The following is a 17,945-nucleotide window of genomic DNA, read 5'->3' on the forward strand; positions in this document are numbered from 1 at the left end:
AAAAAATCATGTTAGTAAATGTGTTTTGATGCAAAGCAAACACACTCTTGAAATAATATGCTGCCACTTGTAAAAGGGGAAAGGAATCAGCACTCATTAAAGCTGTACTCAAGAGAATCAGATGCAGTCAATTTACCTACAATCAAACTCCCGACGGTCAAAATACAGGCAACCATTGACCGATGGTCAAAAGACAGACAAGGTCAAAATACAGACATTTAAAATGTCGACAGGTCAAAAAAAATCAACATGAGTTTTTGATGATTTTTTTCATTGAAAACGACTTGTTCACACTTTACCATCCCAGTGGACCTGGAGGGGGAATATAATAGTGTGCCGAGCGCAGCGAGCCATGCGAAGGGACGCGGTACACTTATACTGTGTCCATGTCGACCTTTGTCGATATACACACCAATTATTATTATTTTTTCACTTGTGTAGACTTTTTGACCGGTCAACATATTAAGTGTTGGTATTTTGACCATGTCGACATTTTAAATGTCGGTATTTTGACCATGTCTGTATTGTGACCATCGGTCAATTGTTGTCGGTATGCTGACCATCGGGATTTTGATTGTAGGTAAATCATACTGATCCCAGTACAAGGCTTCTAGGAACAATAATGATAGGGATCCGTATATGTGAAATATATAGAGAGGGAATGTTTTATTAAAGGGAAGGTGTCCATAAATGCACAACACTGTAATTGAACTCAAGGTTCCAGACTTTCTTCCGTCACATCTGCAGCTTCCTGGCAACTGTTCTGTGCATCATCCGTAGACTGATAGAACTCTCTCTCTTCCCCTGTTACATCCTGAGAATGAGATTCCCCCTCTTCTTCCTCATCAGCTTCACCATCATCTTCCACATCCATCTCAAACACTCGGACGTGTCGCAAGTTGGAGCTCAGCTACATAAGAAAAATAATATAGTAAATAGCAGCATACATTAGTCATAAAATATACATACACAAACATATATGTATATATTACACACACCCACATACATAGTCATATATACATACATACACAGCCTTTTTACAGCTCCACCAGGTGCTCACAAAAGGGGTAAACATCAATAATATAAGGATGTCTATGCATTTATTAAAAAAAAAAAACCCAAAAGCCACCCTGTAATAATCAGCAAGCCAAATGATGAAATAGGTCACAGTCCCAAGAGCCATTTCGGTGTATGTATATATTTCTCATGGCAGACAATGGCTAACGTCATATGTGCATCATACAGTACCAGGAGGCTGTCTGTTTTACGGTATACAGCAGATCTCTTCACAAAGATCTTTAAGGCTCTGACAACATCAAGAAGACCCATAGAATCTCTGCTGCTGGAGGAAAAGTTGGCACTCGGAGCCGGCAGATGATATGGTCAGCAAAAAACTTTCTACGTTAGAAAGTTAAGACCAATAATATCCAGGGGTTCAAAAGGTGGCTTTTGAAGTGAAGACAGAATTAAACTGAGATCCCATGGTGCAACTGGAGGAACAAAGGGTGGTTGGACATGAAGCAGAACTTTCAGTGAAGACCGTTTCAACCCACTGTCCAAGCCATCCTGCAGGAATGACAGCAGACAAGTCAAGTTGAAGAAAGACGTATGGGCTTGCTTTTGTACACACCAGGGGATGTAAATCCTCCAATACAATGGTAATTTGCAGGTGTGGATCTCTTTCTGGAACTCTTAAGGGTAAATTTACTAAGATGGGAGTTCTGTTTAAGATGGGATGTCGCCCATAGCAACCAATCAGATTCCAGGTATTATCTTCTAGAAGGTGCTAGATAAATGAGAAGTAGAATCTGATTGCTTGCTATGGGCTCCCATTTTAGTAAATTTACCCCTTATGGTCTGAATGACCTGATCAGAGAAGCGCTTAGCTCAGACAATCATGGCTTTAACAGTCATGCCATTAAAGCAAACCGAGCCATGGAAAATGGGCCCTGACTGGGGGCAGCTGGGCAGTCGCTAAGGATAATCCAGCACTTTGCTGAGGATGTCAACATACCACAACCACTTTGGCTAGTTCAGTGCTAAAAGGGTGAGGGAAACTACCTGTGCTTTTGCCATTTCAGCACGTGGGGGTGCTGCATAACCAGCTGAAACAGTAACACTAAGCAAAACTTCCAGGAGACCGTCATTGCGTCCACCATGATTGCATTCTGATGCCTTGGGTGCACACCGTAGCGTGGCAATTTGTGGTTGCATCGAGAGGACATCAAGTCTACCTCCAGCAAACCTCATTTGTCCACAAGCTGGTCAAAGACTTCCTGCTGAAGGGATCATTTCCAGGGATAAACATTGTTGAAAATTCACTTCCCATTTGTCTACGCCAGGAAAGGACATTGCTAATATATCATTGGCACGTGTTATTCTGCCATCAAAAGATCTTGACTGCATCCGTCATTGAGCTGCATGTTCCACCTTTGTGGATGTAAGGCGGGGCATTGTCCGACTGGAACTTGAATGGCTTTTCTCGAATGTGTGACTATTTCCTAAGAAGAGCCATATGAATGGCCCTTAACTCCCAATACATTTATTGGATTGGTCTGGCATTTGTCCAAGTTCAACCCCCTAAACGAAGACCCTGTGTCACTGCGCCCCAGCCCTGCAAACTGGTATCTTTGGTCACTATGTTGCACAGCCAGGTCAACTCTGTTGCAAATTTTGTCTGCAGATATCGATATAGACGGATATAGATGTGCTGTGTGAGTTGTCTATACGGGAGAGGTAGCGTCTCATACAGGAGAAGTAGGGTCAGTCAGCTGGCCGGAGACACAGGAGGGGTGAGACAGCTTTACGTTGGGAGCGCCGCAAATGGAGAATCAGGTACTGGGCTTCACTCCCAGATCACGCTGCCGAGCATACATAAGCTGCTAATCATACCGGGACTCCACAACAAACATCGCGCTGCACAGTGCACAGGAGCCGCGGCCGGAGCGGGGGAACCAGCCGGAGGAGAAAACCTACGTCCAGCACCGTCACGGACATGGTTGGTAGCATAGGGAAAGTTGGCGTACAGAGAACATTTTCGATAAGAACTGCTCCTTCCTGCACGACAAAAACGGAACCCTTCCTTTACCGGAGGACCACATCAATTGAACAAAAGGGCTGTAAACATTATACTGACTACCATTTTTTTCTTTCAGGTATTGCGCTAAAAAATAGATACTAAATATCACCTCAGATATAGCAACATTAATTACAGCTTACATACAATAGTTACATAATTACAAGCGCTCTGTATTCATTTTCATCCTGTTTGTATATGTCACTGTTTTTAATAGAAAAAGAGCAACAGAACATAACAGTAGCATTGGATAATTTGTGTGCGTCTTAGGAAACTGGTTACGGTCTCTTTCATATATGTCTAAAATTAGTTCGATGGCATCACCCTAGTCTTCAGTTAGGACTATCTCAATTATTACTGGAGCTTATAAACATTCATATATCTTAGCTGGTGTGCGGTCTCCTCCCTCATCCTCTTTCTATAAGTAAAAAGCAGATCTTTAATGCTAATCTAAAGGATAAATGTGGCACGAGTACTGACGCCACATTTTTAACCTAAATTTATGCCCCCAACCATCCCCATAAATAATTAAATTAGCATGCATTTTGATAGCACTGCCAGACCCACCAATGAAATATAGTGAAACCCTGCAAACGTAAATAATCAACCTCTTAAATATCACGTCTCCCTGCACCCTCCAAATCACTAAAATGTGCCTTATGGAATGCATGCTCCATTTGTAACAAATTAACATACATCCATGACCTCTTCATATCTAACAAGTTCAATCTGCTGGCTATAACAGAAACATGGCTCATACAATCAGACACGTCCTCCCCTGCAGCACTGTCACATGGTGGTCTCCACTTCACATACACCTCCAGGCCTAGTAAGAGTAAAGGAGGTGGGGATGGATTATTAACTTTCCCAATCTTTCGCATACACAGTTCTACCACCGATACCATCACTCACATTCACATCATTTGAAGTACATTCCATCAGGATTTACACTCCTTTCTCTCTACGTTTTGCAGCTATCTATCGCCCACCTGGGCAACCCAAACAATTTCTGGAAGATTTTTCTGCCTGACTCCTCACTTCCTATCCTCTGACATCTCCACCATCATAATGGGTGATTTCAATATTGCTATTGATAGTCCAAAATCTGCTGCTCATGACTTGAAACTACTCTCTCTAACCGCTCGGCCTCTCCCAATAGACTGACTCCTCTATTCATCAGGAGGGCCACTGCCTTGATCTAGTATTTACCAGACTATGCTCCATTTTTGAACTCACTAACACTCCTTTCCCTCTCTCAGATCACAACCTTTTCACCTGCATGCTCTCCACCATAACTTCAAAGTCATTTAAGTCCTCTAATCCTCCTCAAACCCGCAGAAATATTAACACAATTAATTTTCAAGAACTGTCCACCTCTCTGCAACAACTGCTCTCACCTAATTCTGCATTTACTTCACCTGAACCAGACCCTAGAAATAGCCCTTGACCAAGTGGCTCCATCTACCCATCACACTCCACGCAAGTCTAGATGTCAACCTTGGCACTCTAAATTAACAAGACACCTACAAAAACTCTCATGGAAAGCTGAACGTCAGTGGCATAAAGCGACTTTCTCACATATACTGTAAGACTGTCTACCACTCTTATCGAAATGCCCTGGACTCTGCCAAACAAACATATTTCCAAACTCTCATCTCATCGCCACTATCAAGGCGCAAGATCTTGCTTCCTACTTCAAGGACAAGATTGATAAGATCCGAGATGAAATGGTATGCTCTTCCTCAGCCAGCGACCTGCTCAATTCTCTACCTGAACCCTCTGGCACTCTCTCCTCATTTGATCCCACAAATGAAGATGAAGTGTCAACACTCTTCTCATCCTGCTACTCTACTACCTCTACTCTTGAGCCTATACCCTCACAAGTAAGTAAATCTCTGTCTCCTGTGCTCATCCCAACCTTAACTAACATCTGTAATCTCTCTCTCTACTGGTATCTTTCCTTCACTGTTCAAGCATGCGCTGATTACTCCCATTATGAAAAAAACAAAATTCTGAACCCAACTCTGTCTCAAACTACCGTCCCATCTCTCAGCTACCATGCCTCTCCAAGCTACTTGAGAGACTTGCCTACACTCGCCTCACACACTTTCTTAAATCACACAACTTATTTGACCCACTTCAGTCAGGCTTTCGTTCCCAATACTCCACAGAGACAGCACTGACTAAAGTAGTGAATGATCTGGTCACTGCGAAGTCCAAAGGCCTTATTCACTTCTTATTCTTCTAGATCTATCTGCTGCATTTGACACTGTTGACCATTCTCTTCTCATACAAACACTACAATCCCTAGGTCTTCAAGACATTCCTCCTATCTAATTGCTCCTTCAGTGTTCACTTCTCTGAATCCACCTCCTCTTCGCTACCTCTTTCAGTTGGAGTACCACAAGGCTCTGTATTAGGTCCTCTGTTTTTCTCAATCTATACCTCATCTCTTGGTAAACTAATCAGCTCTTTTGGATTTCAGTATCATCTGTACGCTGATGATACTGAAATCTACCTATCCTCCCCAGATTTGTCACCATCTGTATTGGTCAGGGTCACTGAATGCCTTTCTGCTGTTTCATCTTGGATGTCATCTCGCCACCTCAAACTTAATATTTACAAAACAGAGTTACTTATATTTCCACCAGCCAATAGTAGTTACCAACCTGATATCTCTATCACTGTCGAGAACTCAACAATCAACCCCACACCACAAGCTCACTACCTATAGATGGGTCCTCCGTTATCTTGACTGTTTCTGCGCCTAGACGGAGGTTTAGTCACGCCTAGGCGTTGAGGCGCGACTAGATACTCAGCATGCAATACACATCTCCACCATTGGGTGGCTAATGCTCCACTAATCCAGTACTTTAGATCGAATAGCGGCGGATGGATCTACAAGCTCTGGCAAATGGTCAGTGACGACTGTAATGGTAATAGATGGTGACCAATGGTCAGACGGAGAGCGTTAAAAAAACAAATAAATAGTTTATACAGACACAAACGTGCATGTTAAAACACTTGTGTATGCAGACGCAAGATTGTGTATGCAGACGCAACTAATGTGTGAAATGAATAATGTAGCTCATTGACTTTAAAGTATGTACAGTGCACTAAATACTGTGCGTTTGAAATACATGTATGAGCATCCGAGACCCCTAAGGCATACACCAACACCAATGGGAAGGATTCACTCTTTGCAGTACTTTTACACATGAACTTGTGAATCTCCCATGAAGCGTCGTGGGCTAGCAATGAAGGCTCCCGCCTCCCACGCTGAGAGTCCCGGGTTTGAGTCCCAAAGTGCCAACCTTTTTCTTTTTTTTGTGTGTGACCGTGACATTCACTTTATTATTGATTTTTTCTTTGTTATACATTCAATGGAAGGGTGCACACAGGTTTCACATAAATCAGAGTAAATCTGGAGGAATGACTCATTCCGCTATATACAATACACAGCGGTAATTAGTATAAATTAGTGTATTCTGACGCAACTAACTGAGCAACGCAGTACTGTAGATCGTCGGCGTTTGTGTATTGTACCTGACCCGAACTCCCTCCCTGTCTACTGCATGAACTGTGCAGGCACCCAGGGGGGGAAGGGCGATGGGTGTAGGCGGTGGAAAATACCGTGCTTTTGAAATACATGTACTGTATGAGCGTCCAAGTCCCCTAAGGCATAAACCAACACCAATGGGAGGGAAGTGCCAACCTTTTTTTTTTGTGTGTGTTCCCGTGACAGTCTATTTTTTATTATTTTTTTTCATTGTTATACATTCAATGGAAGGGTGCACACAAGTTTCACATAAATCAGAGTAAATCTGCAGGAGTGACTCATACCGCTATATACAAATACACAGCGGTAATGAGTATAAATTAGTGTATTCCGACGCAACTTACTGAGCAACGCAGTACTGTAGATCGTCGGCGTTTGTGTATTGTACCTGACCTGAATTCCCTCCCTGTCTACTGCATGAACTGTGCAGGCTCCCAGGGGGGGAAGGTCGATGGGGGTAGCGGTAGGCGGTGGAAAATACCGTGCTTTAGAAATACATGTACTGTAAGAGCGTCTGAATCCCCTAAGGCATAAACGGTTTACAATTATTTATATATTTACATAAATATCCTTACTGTACTATACGTGTGTATTTTAGCTAGGGGATTGTGACGCTCCTACAGCATTCCCCCTGTAGCCTGCAAAACTTATACAGTCGCTCACTCCATAGCCAAGTGCTGCCACGAGGTGGGGCTTCATGGCGGCGGCCATTTTGTCAGTTTGCTATGAGATCGAGTCCGGTGTACCGTAATGTGCATAGAGCTCACTTATCCCTATCGCCCCTGTGTATTTTAGCTTGGGTATTGTGATGCTCCTTCAGCATTGTCCCGTAGCCTGCAAAACTTATGCCGTCGCTCGCTCCATAGCCAAGTGCTGCCACGAGGTGGGGGTTCACGGACGGCGGCCATTTTGTCAGTTTGCTATGCGATCGAGTCCGGTGTACCGTAATGTGCATAAAGCTCGCTTATCTCTATCGCCCCTGTGTAATTTAGCTAGGGGATTGTGACGCTCCTTCAGCATTGGCCCAAAGCCTGCAAAACCTATGCCGTCGCTCGCTCCATAGCCAAGTGCTGCCACAAGGCGGGGGTTCACGTGCCTCGGACATTTTGTCACTTTGCGATGCGATCGAGTCCAGTGTATTGTTATGTGCATAGACCTCGCTTATCCCTATCGCCCCTGTGCACTGTATTTTAGCTAGGGGATTGTGACGCTCCATCAGCATTGGCCCATAGCCTGCAAAACCTATGCCGTCGCTCGCTCCATAGCTGAGTGATGCCACAAGCCGGGGTTTCACGTGCCTCCGACATATTGTCACTTTGCGATGCGATCGAGTCCGGTGTATCATTATGTGAACAGACCTCGCTTCTCCCTATCGCCCATGTGTATTTTAGCTAGGGGATTGTGACGCTTCTTCAGCATCGGCCCATAACCTGCAAAACCTGTGCTGTTACTTGCTCCATAGCCGAGTGCCTCCATGGGGCAAGGAGTCACAGGCGGTAGCCATTTCAATTGAGTCTGCCCTGCTTCAGAATTGTATGTGTAACGTACGGTGCATAGAACCTTAACAGTAAAAACGCTCCTGCAGCTTTGCCCTGCTTTATGTAAAACTTGTGTGCACACTTGTATTGAATGTGAAAGTATACTACAGTACGATAGATATAAAAATAAAAAAAATAAAGTGTCTGGAAGAAACTTTCATGCATTCGTACTTTAGGAATCGAACCCTGGACTCTAAGCATAGGAAGCGGAACACTTCACCACTCGGACACTTAGCCGCCGACAGATGAATAAGTCCATTGGTTTTGATTATGCCGTAATGGCTACGGGATTAGGACGCTAACCTACAATATCCCTAACATCAATAGGCAACATGTGCATTTACAGTAACACGTCTGTTTGCGTCTGTGTACACTACTGGTTTTATGTTGATTTCTCTGACTTGGACGCTCACATATTCCTAAAGTACTCTAAATGGACCATACTGTGGCTTTATCACGTTTATTTGCATCTGCATATGCTGTACTAGTTGCGTCTGTACTGTAAATACTGTTATATACTGTATGAAATAATGTAGCGTAATGAGACGCACTAGTAAAGTAGTTCTTACTATGTATTTCAGTATAGTATTTTACGGGAGACCATACGCATGCGTAGTGGTGATTGTAAAAAACGACATCTGGTGGATGATCGCAGCTATTACACTTAAAGGTAACGACAAACGCTCTGTGCGCCTCCCTGCGACTAGGCGCGCCTCCCTGCGACTAGGCGCGCCTCCCTGCGCCCCGGTACGCTGCATATGCCCGATCGCGACTAACGCCTCAGCCAGCCAAGATAACGGAGGACCCATCTGTAGGTGTCATACTTGACTCAGAACTGTCCTTTACTCCCCATATTCAATTTGTATCAAAATCAATTTACATGCATCTAAAAACAGGATTTTGATAACTACCGGTAAGTCCTTTTCTCCTAGTCCGTAGAGGATGCTGGGGTCCACTTCATGATCATGGGGTATAGACGGTTCTGCAGGAGCCATGGGCACTCTTAAGACTTTTCAATGGGTGTGCACTGGCTCCTCCCTCTATGCCCCTCCTCCAGACCTCAGTTATAGGAACTGTGCCCAGGGAGACGGACATTTCGAGGAAAGGATTACCTTTAATACTAATGGTGAGATACATACCAGCTCACACCTCAACCATGCCGCACAACATGGCATTCAACAGAACACACGCCAACAGTCATGAACCAATTACAGCAACATGCTGAAAACTAATAAAACACAACATGTGTAACTCTAATAACAAAACTGAAGGTAAAGTACGCACTGGGACGGGCGCCCAGCATCCTCTACGGACTAGGAGAAAAGGATTTACCGGTAGGTATTAAAATCCTGTTTTCTCATACGTCCTAGAGGATGCTGGGGTCCACTTCATGCCTATGGGGTTTATACCAAAGCTCCAGTATGGGCGGGAGAGTGCGGATGACCCTGCAGCACCGATTGACCGAACTTGAGGTCTTTATCGGCCAAGGTGTCAAACTTGTAGAATTTTGTAAATGTGTTTGACCCCGACCAAGTAGCTGTTCGTCAGAGTTGCAATGCCGAGACCCCCCGGGCAGCCGCCCAGGATGAGCCCACCTTCCTAGTGGAATGGGCCTTCACCGACGTCGGTAACGGCAATCCAGCCGTAGTATGAGCGTGCTGAATCGTACTTCTGATCCAACGCGCAATAGTCTGCTTGGAAGCAGGACACCCAATCTTGTTGGGAGCATACAGGACAAACAAAGACTCTGTTTTCCGTACTCGAGCTGTTCTAGCAACATAAATCTTCAAAGCTCTAACCACATCTAGAGACTTTGACTCAGTGAACGTGTCAGTAACTACTGGCACCACAATAGGTTGGTTTATGTGGAAAGATGAAACCACCTTTGGAAGTTGACGAGTTCTCAACTCTGCCCTATCTTCATGGAAGATCAGGAAAGGGCTCTTGTGAGACAAGGCCTCCAACTCAGACACCCGCCGTACGGATGCCAATGCCAAAAGCATCACCACTTTCCAAGTGAGAAACTTCAACTCTATCTCTTGTAGAGGCTCAAACCAATCCGATTGAAGAAACTGCAACACCACATTAAGGTCCCATGGTGCCACTGGAGGCACAAATGGATGCTGGATGTGCAGAACCCCTTTCACGAAGGTCTGAACCTATGGAAGAGAGGCCAATTGTTTTTGGAAGAACACTGACAAGGCCGAAATCTGGACCTTGATTGACCCCAATCGGAGGCCCGCCTCCACACCAGCCTGCAGAAAATGGAGAAAACGTCCCAACTGAAACTCTTCCGTAAGAGCCTTCTTGGATTCACACCAAGACACATATTTTCTCCAAATACGATGGTAATAATTCGACGTTACTCCTTTCCTGGCCTGAATAAGGGTGGGGATGACTTCCTTGGGAATACCCTTACGGGCTAGGATCCGGCGCTCAACAGCCATGCCGTCAAACGTAGCCGCGGTAAGTCTTGATACACGCACGGCCCCTGCTGCAGCAGGTCCTCGCGATGAGGAAGAGGCCGAGGATCTTCTATTAGCAACTCCTGAAGATCTGGGTACCAAGCCCTCCTTGGCCAGTCTGGGGCAATGAAGATTGCTCGAACTCTTGTTCTCTTATGATCCTGGGCACCTTTGGGATCAGCGGAAGTGGAGGGAAGACATACACCGACCGGAACACCCACTGGGCCACTAGCGCATCCACTGCTATTGCTTGAGGGTCTCTCGACCTGGAACAATATTTCTGAAGCTTCTTGTTGAGACGAGATGCCATCATGTCTACTTGAGGAACTCCCCAAAGACTTGTCACCTCTGCAAAGATTTCTTGGTGGAGGCCCCACTCTCCTGGATGGAGATCGTGTCTGCTGAGGAAGTCTGCTTCCCAGTTGTCTACTCCCGGAATGAAAATTGCCGACAGAGCCTTTACATGTCTTTCTGCCCAGAGGAGGATCTTCGTCACCTCTGCCATTGCCGCTCTGCCTGTTTATGTACGCGACTGCTGTTACATTGTCCGACTGGATCTGCACGGAATGATCTTGAAGAAGATGTAACGCTTGTTGAAGGCTGTTGTAAATGGCTCTCAATTCCAGCACGTTTATGTGAAGGCAGGCTTCCTGACTTGACCATTTTCCTTGGAAGCTTTCCCTGAGTGACAGCTCCCCAGCCTCGGAGACTTGCATCCGTGGTTACCAGGACCCAGTCCTGAATCCTGAACCTGCGTCCCTCTAGTAGGTGAGAACTGTGTAGCCACCACAGGAGCAAAATCCTGGCTTTTGACGACAGGATTATCTTCCGGTGCCTGTGTAGGTGGGATCTCGACCACTTGTCCAACAGGTCCCACTGGAATACCCTGGCATGGAACCTACCAAACTGTATGGCCTCGTAGGCCGCCACCATCGTCCCCAACAACCGAATGCACTGATGGATCGACACACTCGATGGTTTCAATATCTGTTTTACCATTTTCTGGATTTCCAGAACCTTTTCCACCGGAAGAAATACTCTCTGAACTTCTGTGTCCAGAATCATCCCGAGAAAAGACAATCTTGTCGTCGGTTCCAACTGTGACTTTGGATAATTTATGATCCAACCGTGTTGTTGGAGTATTGACAGGGAGAGTGTGATGTTTTGTAACAACTGCTCCCTGGATCTCGCCTTTATCAGGAGATCGTCTAGATAAGGAATTATATTGACTCCTTTTTGATGCAGGAGAACCATCATCTCTGCCATCACCTTGGTGAATACCCTCGGCGCCGTGGAGAGACCGAAAGGTAACGTCTGGAATTAGTAATGGCAATCCTGAACCGCGAATCTCAGATAAGCCTGGTGAGGAGGATAAATGGGAACATGCAGGTAAGCATCTTTTATGTCTACAGACACCATGTAGTCCCCCTCCTCCAGACTGGAAATCACTGCCCTCAGTGATTCCATTTTGAACTTGAATCGTTTCAAGTAGATTCAGATTTTTCAGGTTTAGGATCGGTCTGACCGAGCCGTCCGGCTTCGGAACTAAAAAAAGGCTTGAATAAAACCCCTCCCCTTGTTGTGACAAAGGTACCAGGACTATGACCTGATCCTGGCATAATTTTTGGATTGCCGCTGTTACTGCTTCCCTTTCTGGAAGAGAAGCTGGCACGGTCGATTTGAAAAATCGGCATGGGGAAACGTCTTGAAACTCCAGCTTGTATCCCTAGGACACTATTTGCAACACCCAGGGATCCAGACCAGACAGAATCCAACCTTGGCTGAACAGTTTGAGACGTGCCCCCACCCAAGCGGCCTCCCGCAATGGAGCCCCAGCGTCATGCTGAAGATTTGGCAGAAGTAGGGGTAGACTTCTGCTCCTGGGAACCTGAAGCTGCTGTGGACTTCTTTCCCTTTCCCCTTCCCCTACCCGCAAAGAAGGGGGAACCTCTCACTTTTTTGTATTTATTGGGCCGAAAGGACTGCATGTGTGGGTGATATGCCTTTTTTGCCGGTGCAGGCGCAGAGGGCAAAAATGTCGACTTACCTGCGGTAGCCGCTGAGACTAACGCATCCAGTCCATCGCCAAATAAGGCCTCACCTTTATATGGGAGAGCCTCCATATTTCTTTTGGAATCTGCATCCGCGTTCCACTGGCGAATCCACAACACCCACTGAACCGACACTGCCATGGTAGCGGCTTGTGAACTCAAGAGTCCAATATCTTTCATCGCTTCTAGCATGTATGCGGCAGCGTCTTTGATATTCCCTAACTTAAGGAGTATCTCATATTTATCAATCGTGTCAATTTCTGATGACACGCTTTGACCATTTTTCAATAGCGCGACTCACCCACGCGCAAGCAATTGTGGGCCTGAGCAGCGTACCATTGGCAACATAAATGGATTTCAATGTAGTTTCCATCTTTCGGTCTGCCGGCTCTTTTAGTGAAGCCGTGCCAGGTGCAGGGAGAATTACCTTCTTTGTCAACCTGGACAGTGCACTGTCTAACACAGGGGGTGACTCCCATTTTTTCCTGTCCTCCACCGGGAAAGGATAAGCTATCTGAATTCTCTTGGGAATACGAAATTTCTTTTCGGGATTCACCCACATCCCTTCAAAGAGTGTATTACACTCGTGGGAAGGAGGGAAAGTGAGAAATAAGCCTTCTCCTGAGGTACAGGAGTGGCTTCCGTGACTTCCAGAACATCCCTTACAGCCACAATCATATATTGTATATTTTTTGCCAATTTATGATCTATTTCTCTGGAGTCACTATAGTCGACACAAGAATCAGTGTCCGTGTCGGTATCAGTATTCACAATATTTGCAAATGGTCTCTTATGTGACCCAGAGGGGTCGCCTGCAGATGGAAGAACAGAGCCCTGAAAAATCACATCCTCCACAGATTTTCTCCAGCACTCAGCATGAGATTCAGTTTTATCTAATCTCCTATTGATATGATGCATACTATCACGTATTTCTTTCACCCATGCAAGCTCTTGGTGTGCCGGCAGCGCCACCACATTACACTTCTGTGTCCCTAAAATGGTTTCCTCCGGGGAGGAACTCCCTGCCTCTGACATGTCTTACACACGTGTACAACACACACACAGACACACTGGGACTTATAGGGGACAGACCCACAGTAAAATCTGTCAGAGGGACAGTTTAGGAGCAGCCAGTTCACAACCCCAGCGCCAGTATCTAATGCCTGTGAACACAGAATGCCCACTGACATGCAGCGCTTTTTACACAGTAAAACACACTTGTAAAGCACCAAATTCGCCTGTGCCACCCCCCTTTGCACCCTGATACTTGTAGTCAGAAGTGAAGAAGGACCAGCGATGTCTCTGCAGCCTGAGGAGAGAGAATATGGCACTGAGCAGTGTGCTGGCTGCCTGAGGAAGAAGCTCCGCCCTTTTTACCTCAGAAACTTTTCATAATATTTATACTAGGGGGGGTAGGGCTGTGCCTGGGCATCTTATGCCCCCTTTTTGCCAGTTTATAGAGGTGTTTTTGCTGCCCCCCCCCCCCCCCCGCGCCCTGCAGTGCCTGTGTGTGTGGGTAGCAATGGCGCGCTGCGCTCCCGCCAGCCGCGCTGTACCTCAGCCGTCACTTTTCTTGATAGAAGATCTGTCTTCTTATACTCACCTGTCTTCTGACTTCTGGCTCTGTGAGGGGGGTGACGGCGTGCTGTGGGAGTGAGCATCTAGACACGGCTAGCGTTCAGTACCCTTCAGGAGTTAATGGTGTCCTGTCAGCCAGAAGCAGAGCCATGAAACTCTTCAGGAAGTTGGTTCCTACTTCTGCCCCCTCAGTCCCACGAAGCAGGGAGACTGTTGCCAGCAGTTCTACCTGAAAACAAAAAACCTAACATAAGTCTTTTCAGAGAAGCTCAGGAGAGCTCCCCTAGAGTGCATCCAGTCTGCCTGGGCACATTTCTAAAACTTAGGTCTGGAGGAGGGGCATAGAGGGAGGAGCCAGTTCACACCCATTGAAAAGTCTTAAGAGTGCCCATGGCTCCTGCGGAACCGTCTATACCCCATGGTCATGAAGTGGACCCCTGCATCCTCTAGGACGTATGAGAAAAACATATCTAAAATATGACCATACCTTACACAAGACACTGCAAAAACTCTAATCCATGCACTCATCATCTCCCGCATTGATTACTGCAATAGTCTTCTTACTGGTCTTACCAAAAAGAGACTTTCACCTCTACAATCAATTCTGAATGCAGCTGCGAGGCTAATCTGCCTTGCTAGACGTTCATCGTCTGCAGATCCACTCTGTCAGTCCCTCCTTTGGTTACCTGTATTCTACCGTATTCAATTTAAAATACTTTTACTCACACATAAGGTCATTAACCATACTTCACCTACATCTCTTTGCTCTTCCCAAAATATCTCCCAACCCGACCTCTCCGCTCTTCACAAGATCTACGTCTCTCATTCACACTCATTACTTGCTCTCATGCACGATCGCAGGACTTTCTTCGGGCTGCACCCACTCTGTGGAATGCCCTACAACGCACAATAAGACTCTCCCCTGTCTCCAAACCTTCAAACGTTCCCTGAAAACTCACCTCTTCAGGCTAGCTTATTACATTCCAGAACCGCTCACTCAACCTTCATAAGCTTTCCTATCCGATTATATCCCCACTATACAGTCCGCACATATCTTCCACATATTTTCTCTTTCTTCACTTTCCCTTCTTTCTGACCAGGGTTCATCATTGCTGTGATGTGATATCATGCAACCCACCTAGAACCTTTGCAATCCAGTGTACAAATATGCATTAGTGCCTTTCCTTCTGTATCAGTGCCTATTTCCCTATAGATTGTAAGCTTGCGAGCAGGGCCTTCCTACCTCTATGACTGTTTGTTTATAACCCCGTTTTTGTTTTATCAATGCATCCAATTGTAAAGCGCGACGGATTTGCTGCGCTATAATAAAAACTGTTAATAAATAAAAATAATAAATATTTTACAGTATGTTCCAAGACAATCTGCAAAAGATTCATATATATGCTCCATTTTCTCCACTGTCCGGCAGGGCCTTACAAATAGAGGAAAATAATAAAACTACGATCTGTAGGTAGACTTACCACACATGCTACCTTGCGTATTCCGTTCACAGACACATACTGAGCTTTCATATTTTCCATCAGGCGCCACTGACTCTCCAAGAACACGGTGCGGGTGGGAATGTCAGCACACTGCTCTTCTACTCTGTAAAACGCCACGGAAATAGACATCAGTAAAACATGTGTCCAATGAATATACAAAACACTTCAGGAAACCGGTTGATGTGATGTGCATTTATAGACACGAGATTGGAGCTGGGCAAAGGTGGCCAGACAAGCCCTTACCCGCAGCCTCCGCTCTCTCCCGGCTCTGACCTATGCCCTGCAGGGAGGATGCCAGCACAACCAATCGGTGGGCTCTATAGAGACAGTATTTTATTACATGTAATAAATGTGTGAGGTCATATGGGGGAGGTCTGACAGGGTACGTGGCAAGTTACAAGTGACATTTTGGGTATGTGGGGCATTTCACAGCAAATTAGGAATCTGAGGGCTTCTGGGAGAATTTTGTGATAGGTGAGGGTCTGAGGGCATGCATAATTTTGGAGCAAGTGAGAGCGAAGTGAGTGCAGTTTAATTTGGTGCGCCAGGGTTGTTTGGGGGCTTTTTTTTAGTTCTTGCAATTAACGGTAATGCCTGGCCCTTTCGTAGGTGCAAGGGATGCATGTGTGTCCTATGAAGAATACTGGGTAGCCCATCACTGGATTAGAGACACGTAAGGGCTGGAACAAATTGTTTAAGTGACTTCAGTTCTGGAACAATCGGGTCTAAAAGCATCTATAGGACAACCCCTAAAGCCATGTATTCTAAATAGTAACTACAAAGCAAAATCCGCATATCATCAGAGAGAAGGGCTGCTTACCTCTTGGTTGGATCTCTGATGAACCGGTATTCTGTAGCTTCATCAGAATACACGGAGGACAATGGGAGCAGAGCCAATATCCTATCCTTCCCTTCTTGCTCAGTGTTATCTCTCAGAATCACAGTGACAACATCATCTTCATAGAAGCGAGCATCTAGAAATCTGTACCGGCTGAAGATCATAAGCAGCAGAGTAATTACAGTTCCTTTTTTTTGGGGTGTAGCTTGGCACCCGCAGTAAGGGTCATGCTTCGGAGGAAGGGGGGGGGGGGGGGTGTCTACGGTTAGGCTGCAGTAAGAGAGGGTTAAGGTTATGGGGTAAGGGATAGCTTCCTCCCCGACCCCTGTTGGGATTCTAAACAGCGGGATGAAGCGGCCGGTGATCTGACCGCAGCCATCCCGTACGCCTCCATTTCAGCACCGACCCTATAGATCACCTGTGATATAGGTACAGTTATTTCTGACCAGTATTTTGGATGCTGGGAATATTTGGGCTGTTATTTGTGATTACTTTTTGTGTGACACCCAAAGCTTAAGTATTGTAATAAACAAAACCTTATATAGTGAATAAATGAAATAAACATATAAAAAGCAAGGCAAAAAGCAAGGCAAGTTTAGAACGATTATACAAAATGTCATTTAAGCTATATTCTATATGTTATTGTTTAGAATTTAAATTACGAACATATTTTTCCTATATAACTAAACTTCACATCAGCCGTTTGCTTTCTAAAACACAAATGAGCTGACGCACTGGTTGGGGATCACAGGAACAGAGCATGTCGGCAAGTTGTTTTTGTTGATAGTGTCCAGGCTTTAAAGTACCAATGTCTGGAGCTGGTGACCTGCCTTACTTTATCATCTCAACTGTTCCTCTTCCGCACCAGGGGAGGAGGCCACAGTTAAGCGATATAGACAGGAGAGGAGCCTTTCAATTGGGATGCGGTCAGCATCTCGGCAGCTGACCACTGACATCCCGAAGGTAAGTATCAGGGTGATGGTTAGGTTTAGGGCCTGGGGGTTAGGCACTGGAGGGGAGAGTTAGCTCAACACCCACTAGCCCTAACCCTAAGCACCACCCACTGAAACTTAGCCTTAGCCACCACCCCAGGCATGGTGCGGGTTAGGGTATGGGGCAGAGGAGGGGTGAAATAATAAGAATTTACTCACCGGTAATTCTATTTCTCGTAGTCCGTAGTGGATGCTGGGGACTCCGTAAGGACCATAGGGAATAGACGGGCTCCGCAGGAGACTGGGCACTCTAAAGAAAGATTTAGTACTATCTGGTGTGCACTGGCTCCTCCCTCTATGCCCCTCCTCCAGACCTCAGTTAAGGAAACTGTGCCCGGAAGAGCTG

At 45.7% G+C, this 17,945-nt stretch overlaps 1 protein-coding gene across 3 annotated transcripts in view; it reads right to left on the minus strand.

Annotated features, from left to right (window-relative positions):
* Positions 1-640: 640 nt before the first annotated feature.
* ANAPC4 (anaphase promoting complex subunit 4) overlaps positions 641-17,945 on the minus strand; it is a 167,857-nt gene continuing 150,552 nt past the window's right edge. For all 3 annotated transcript variants that reach the window (XM_063943580.1, XM_063943581.1, XM_063943582.1), the window contains exons 27-29: positions 16,590-16,760; positions 15,749-15,872; positions 641-910 (exon numbers count right to left, since the gene is read on the minus strand). In XM_063943580.1, the coding sequence (XP_063799650.1) occupies positions 713-910; positions 15,749-15,872; positions 16,590-16,760 (493 nt within the window). In that variant the 3' untranslated portion in view covers positions 641-712. The remainder of the gene's footprint in view (positions 911-15,748; positions 15,873-16,589; positions 16,761-17,945) is intronic.

The sequence above is a fragment of the Pseudophryne corroboree genome, chromosome 10 (genome assembly GCF_028390025.1).
Source record: "Pseudophryne corroboree isolate aPseCor3 chromosome 10, aPseCor3.hap2, whole genome shotgun sequence".
In the NCBI taxonomy this organism is placed as follows: Eukaryota; Metazoa; Chordata; class Amphibia; order Anura; family Myobatrachidae; genus Pseudophryne; species Pseudophryne corroboree.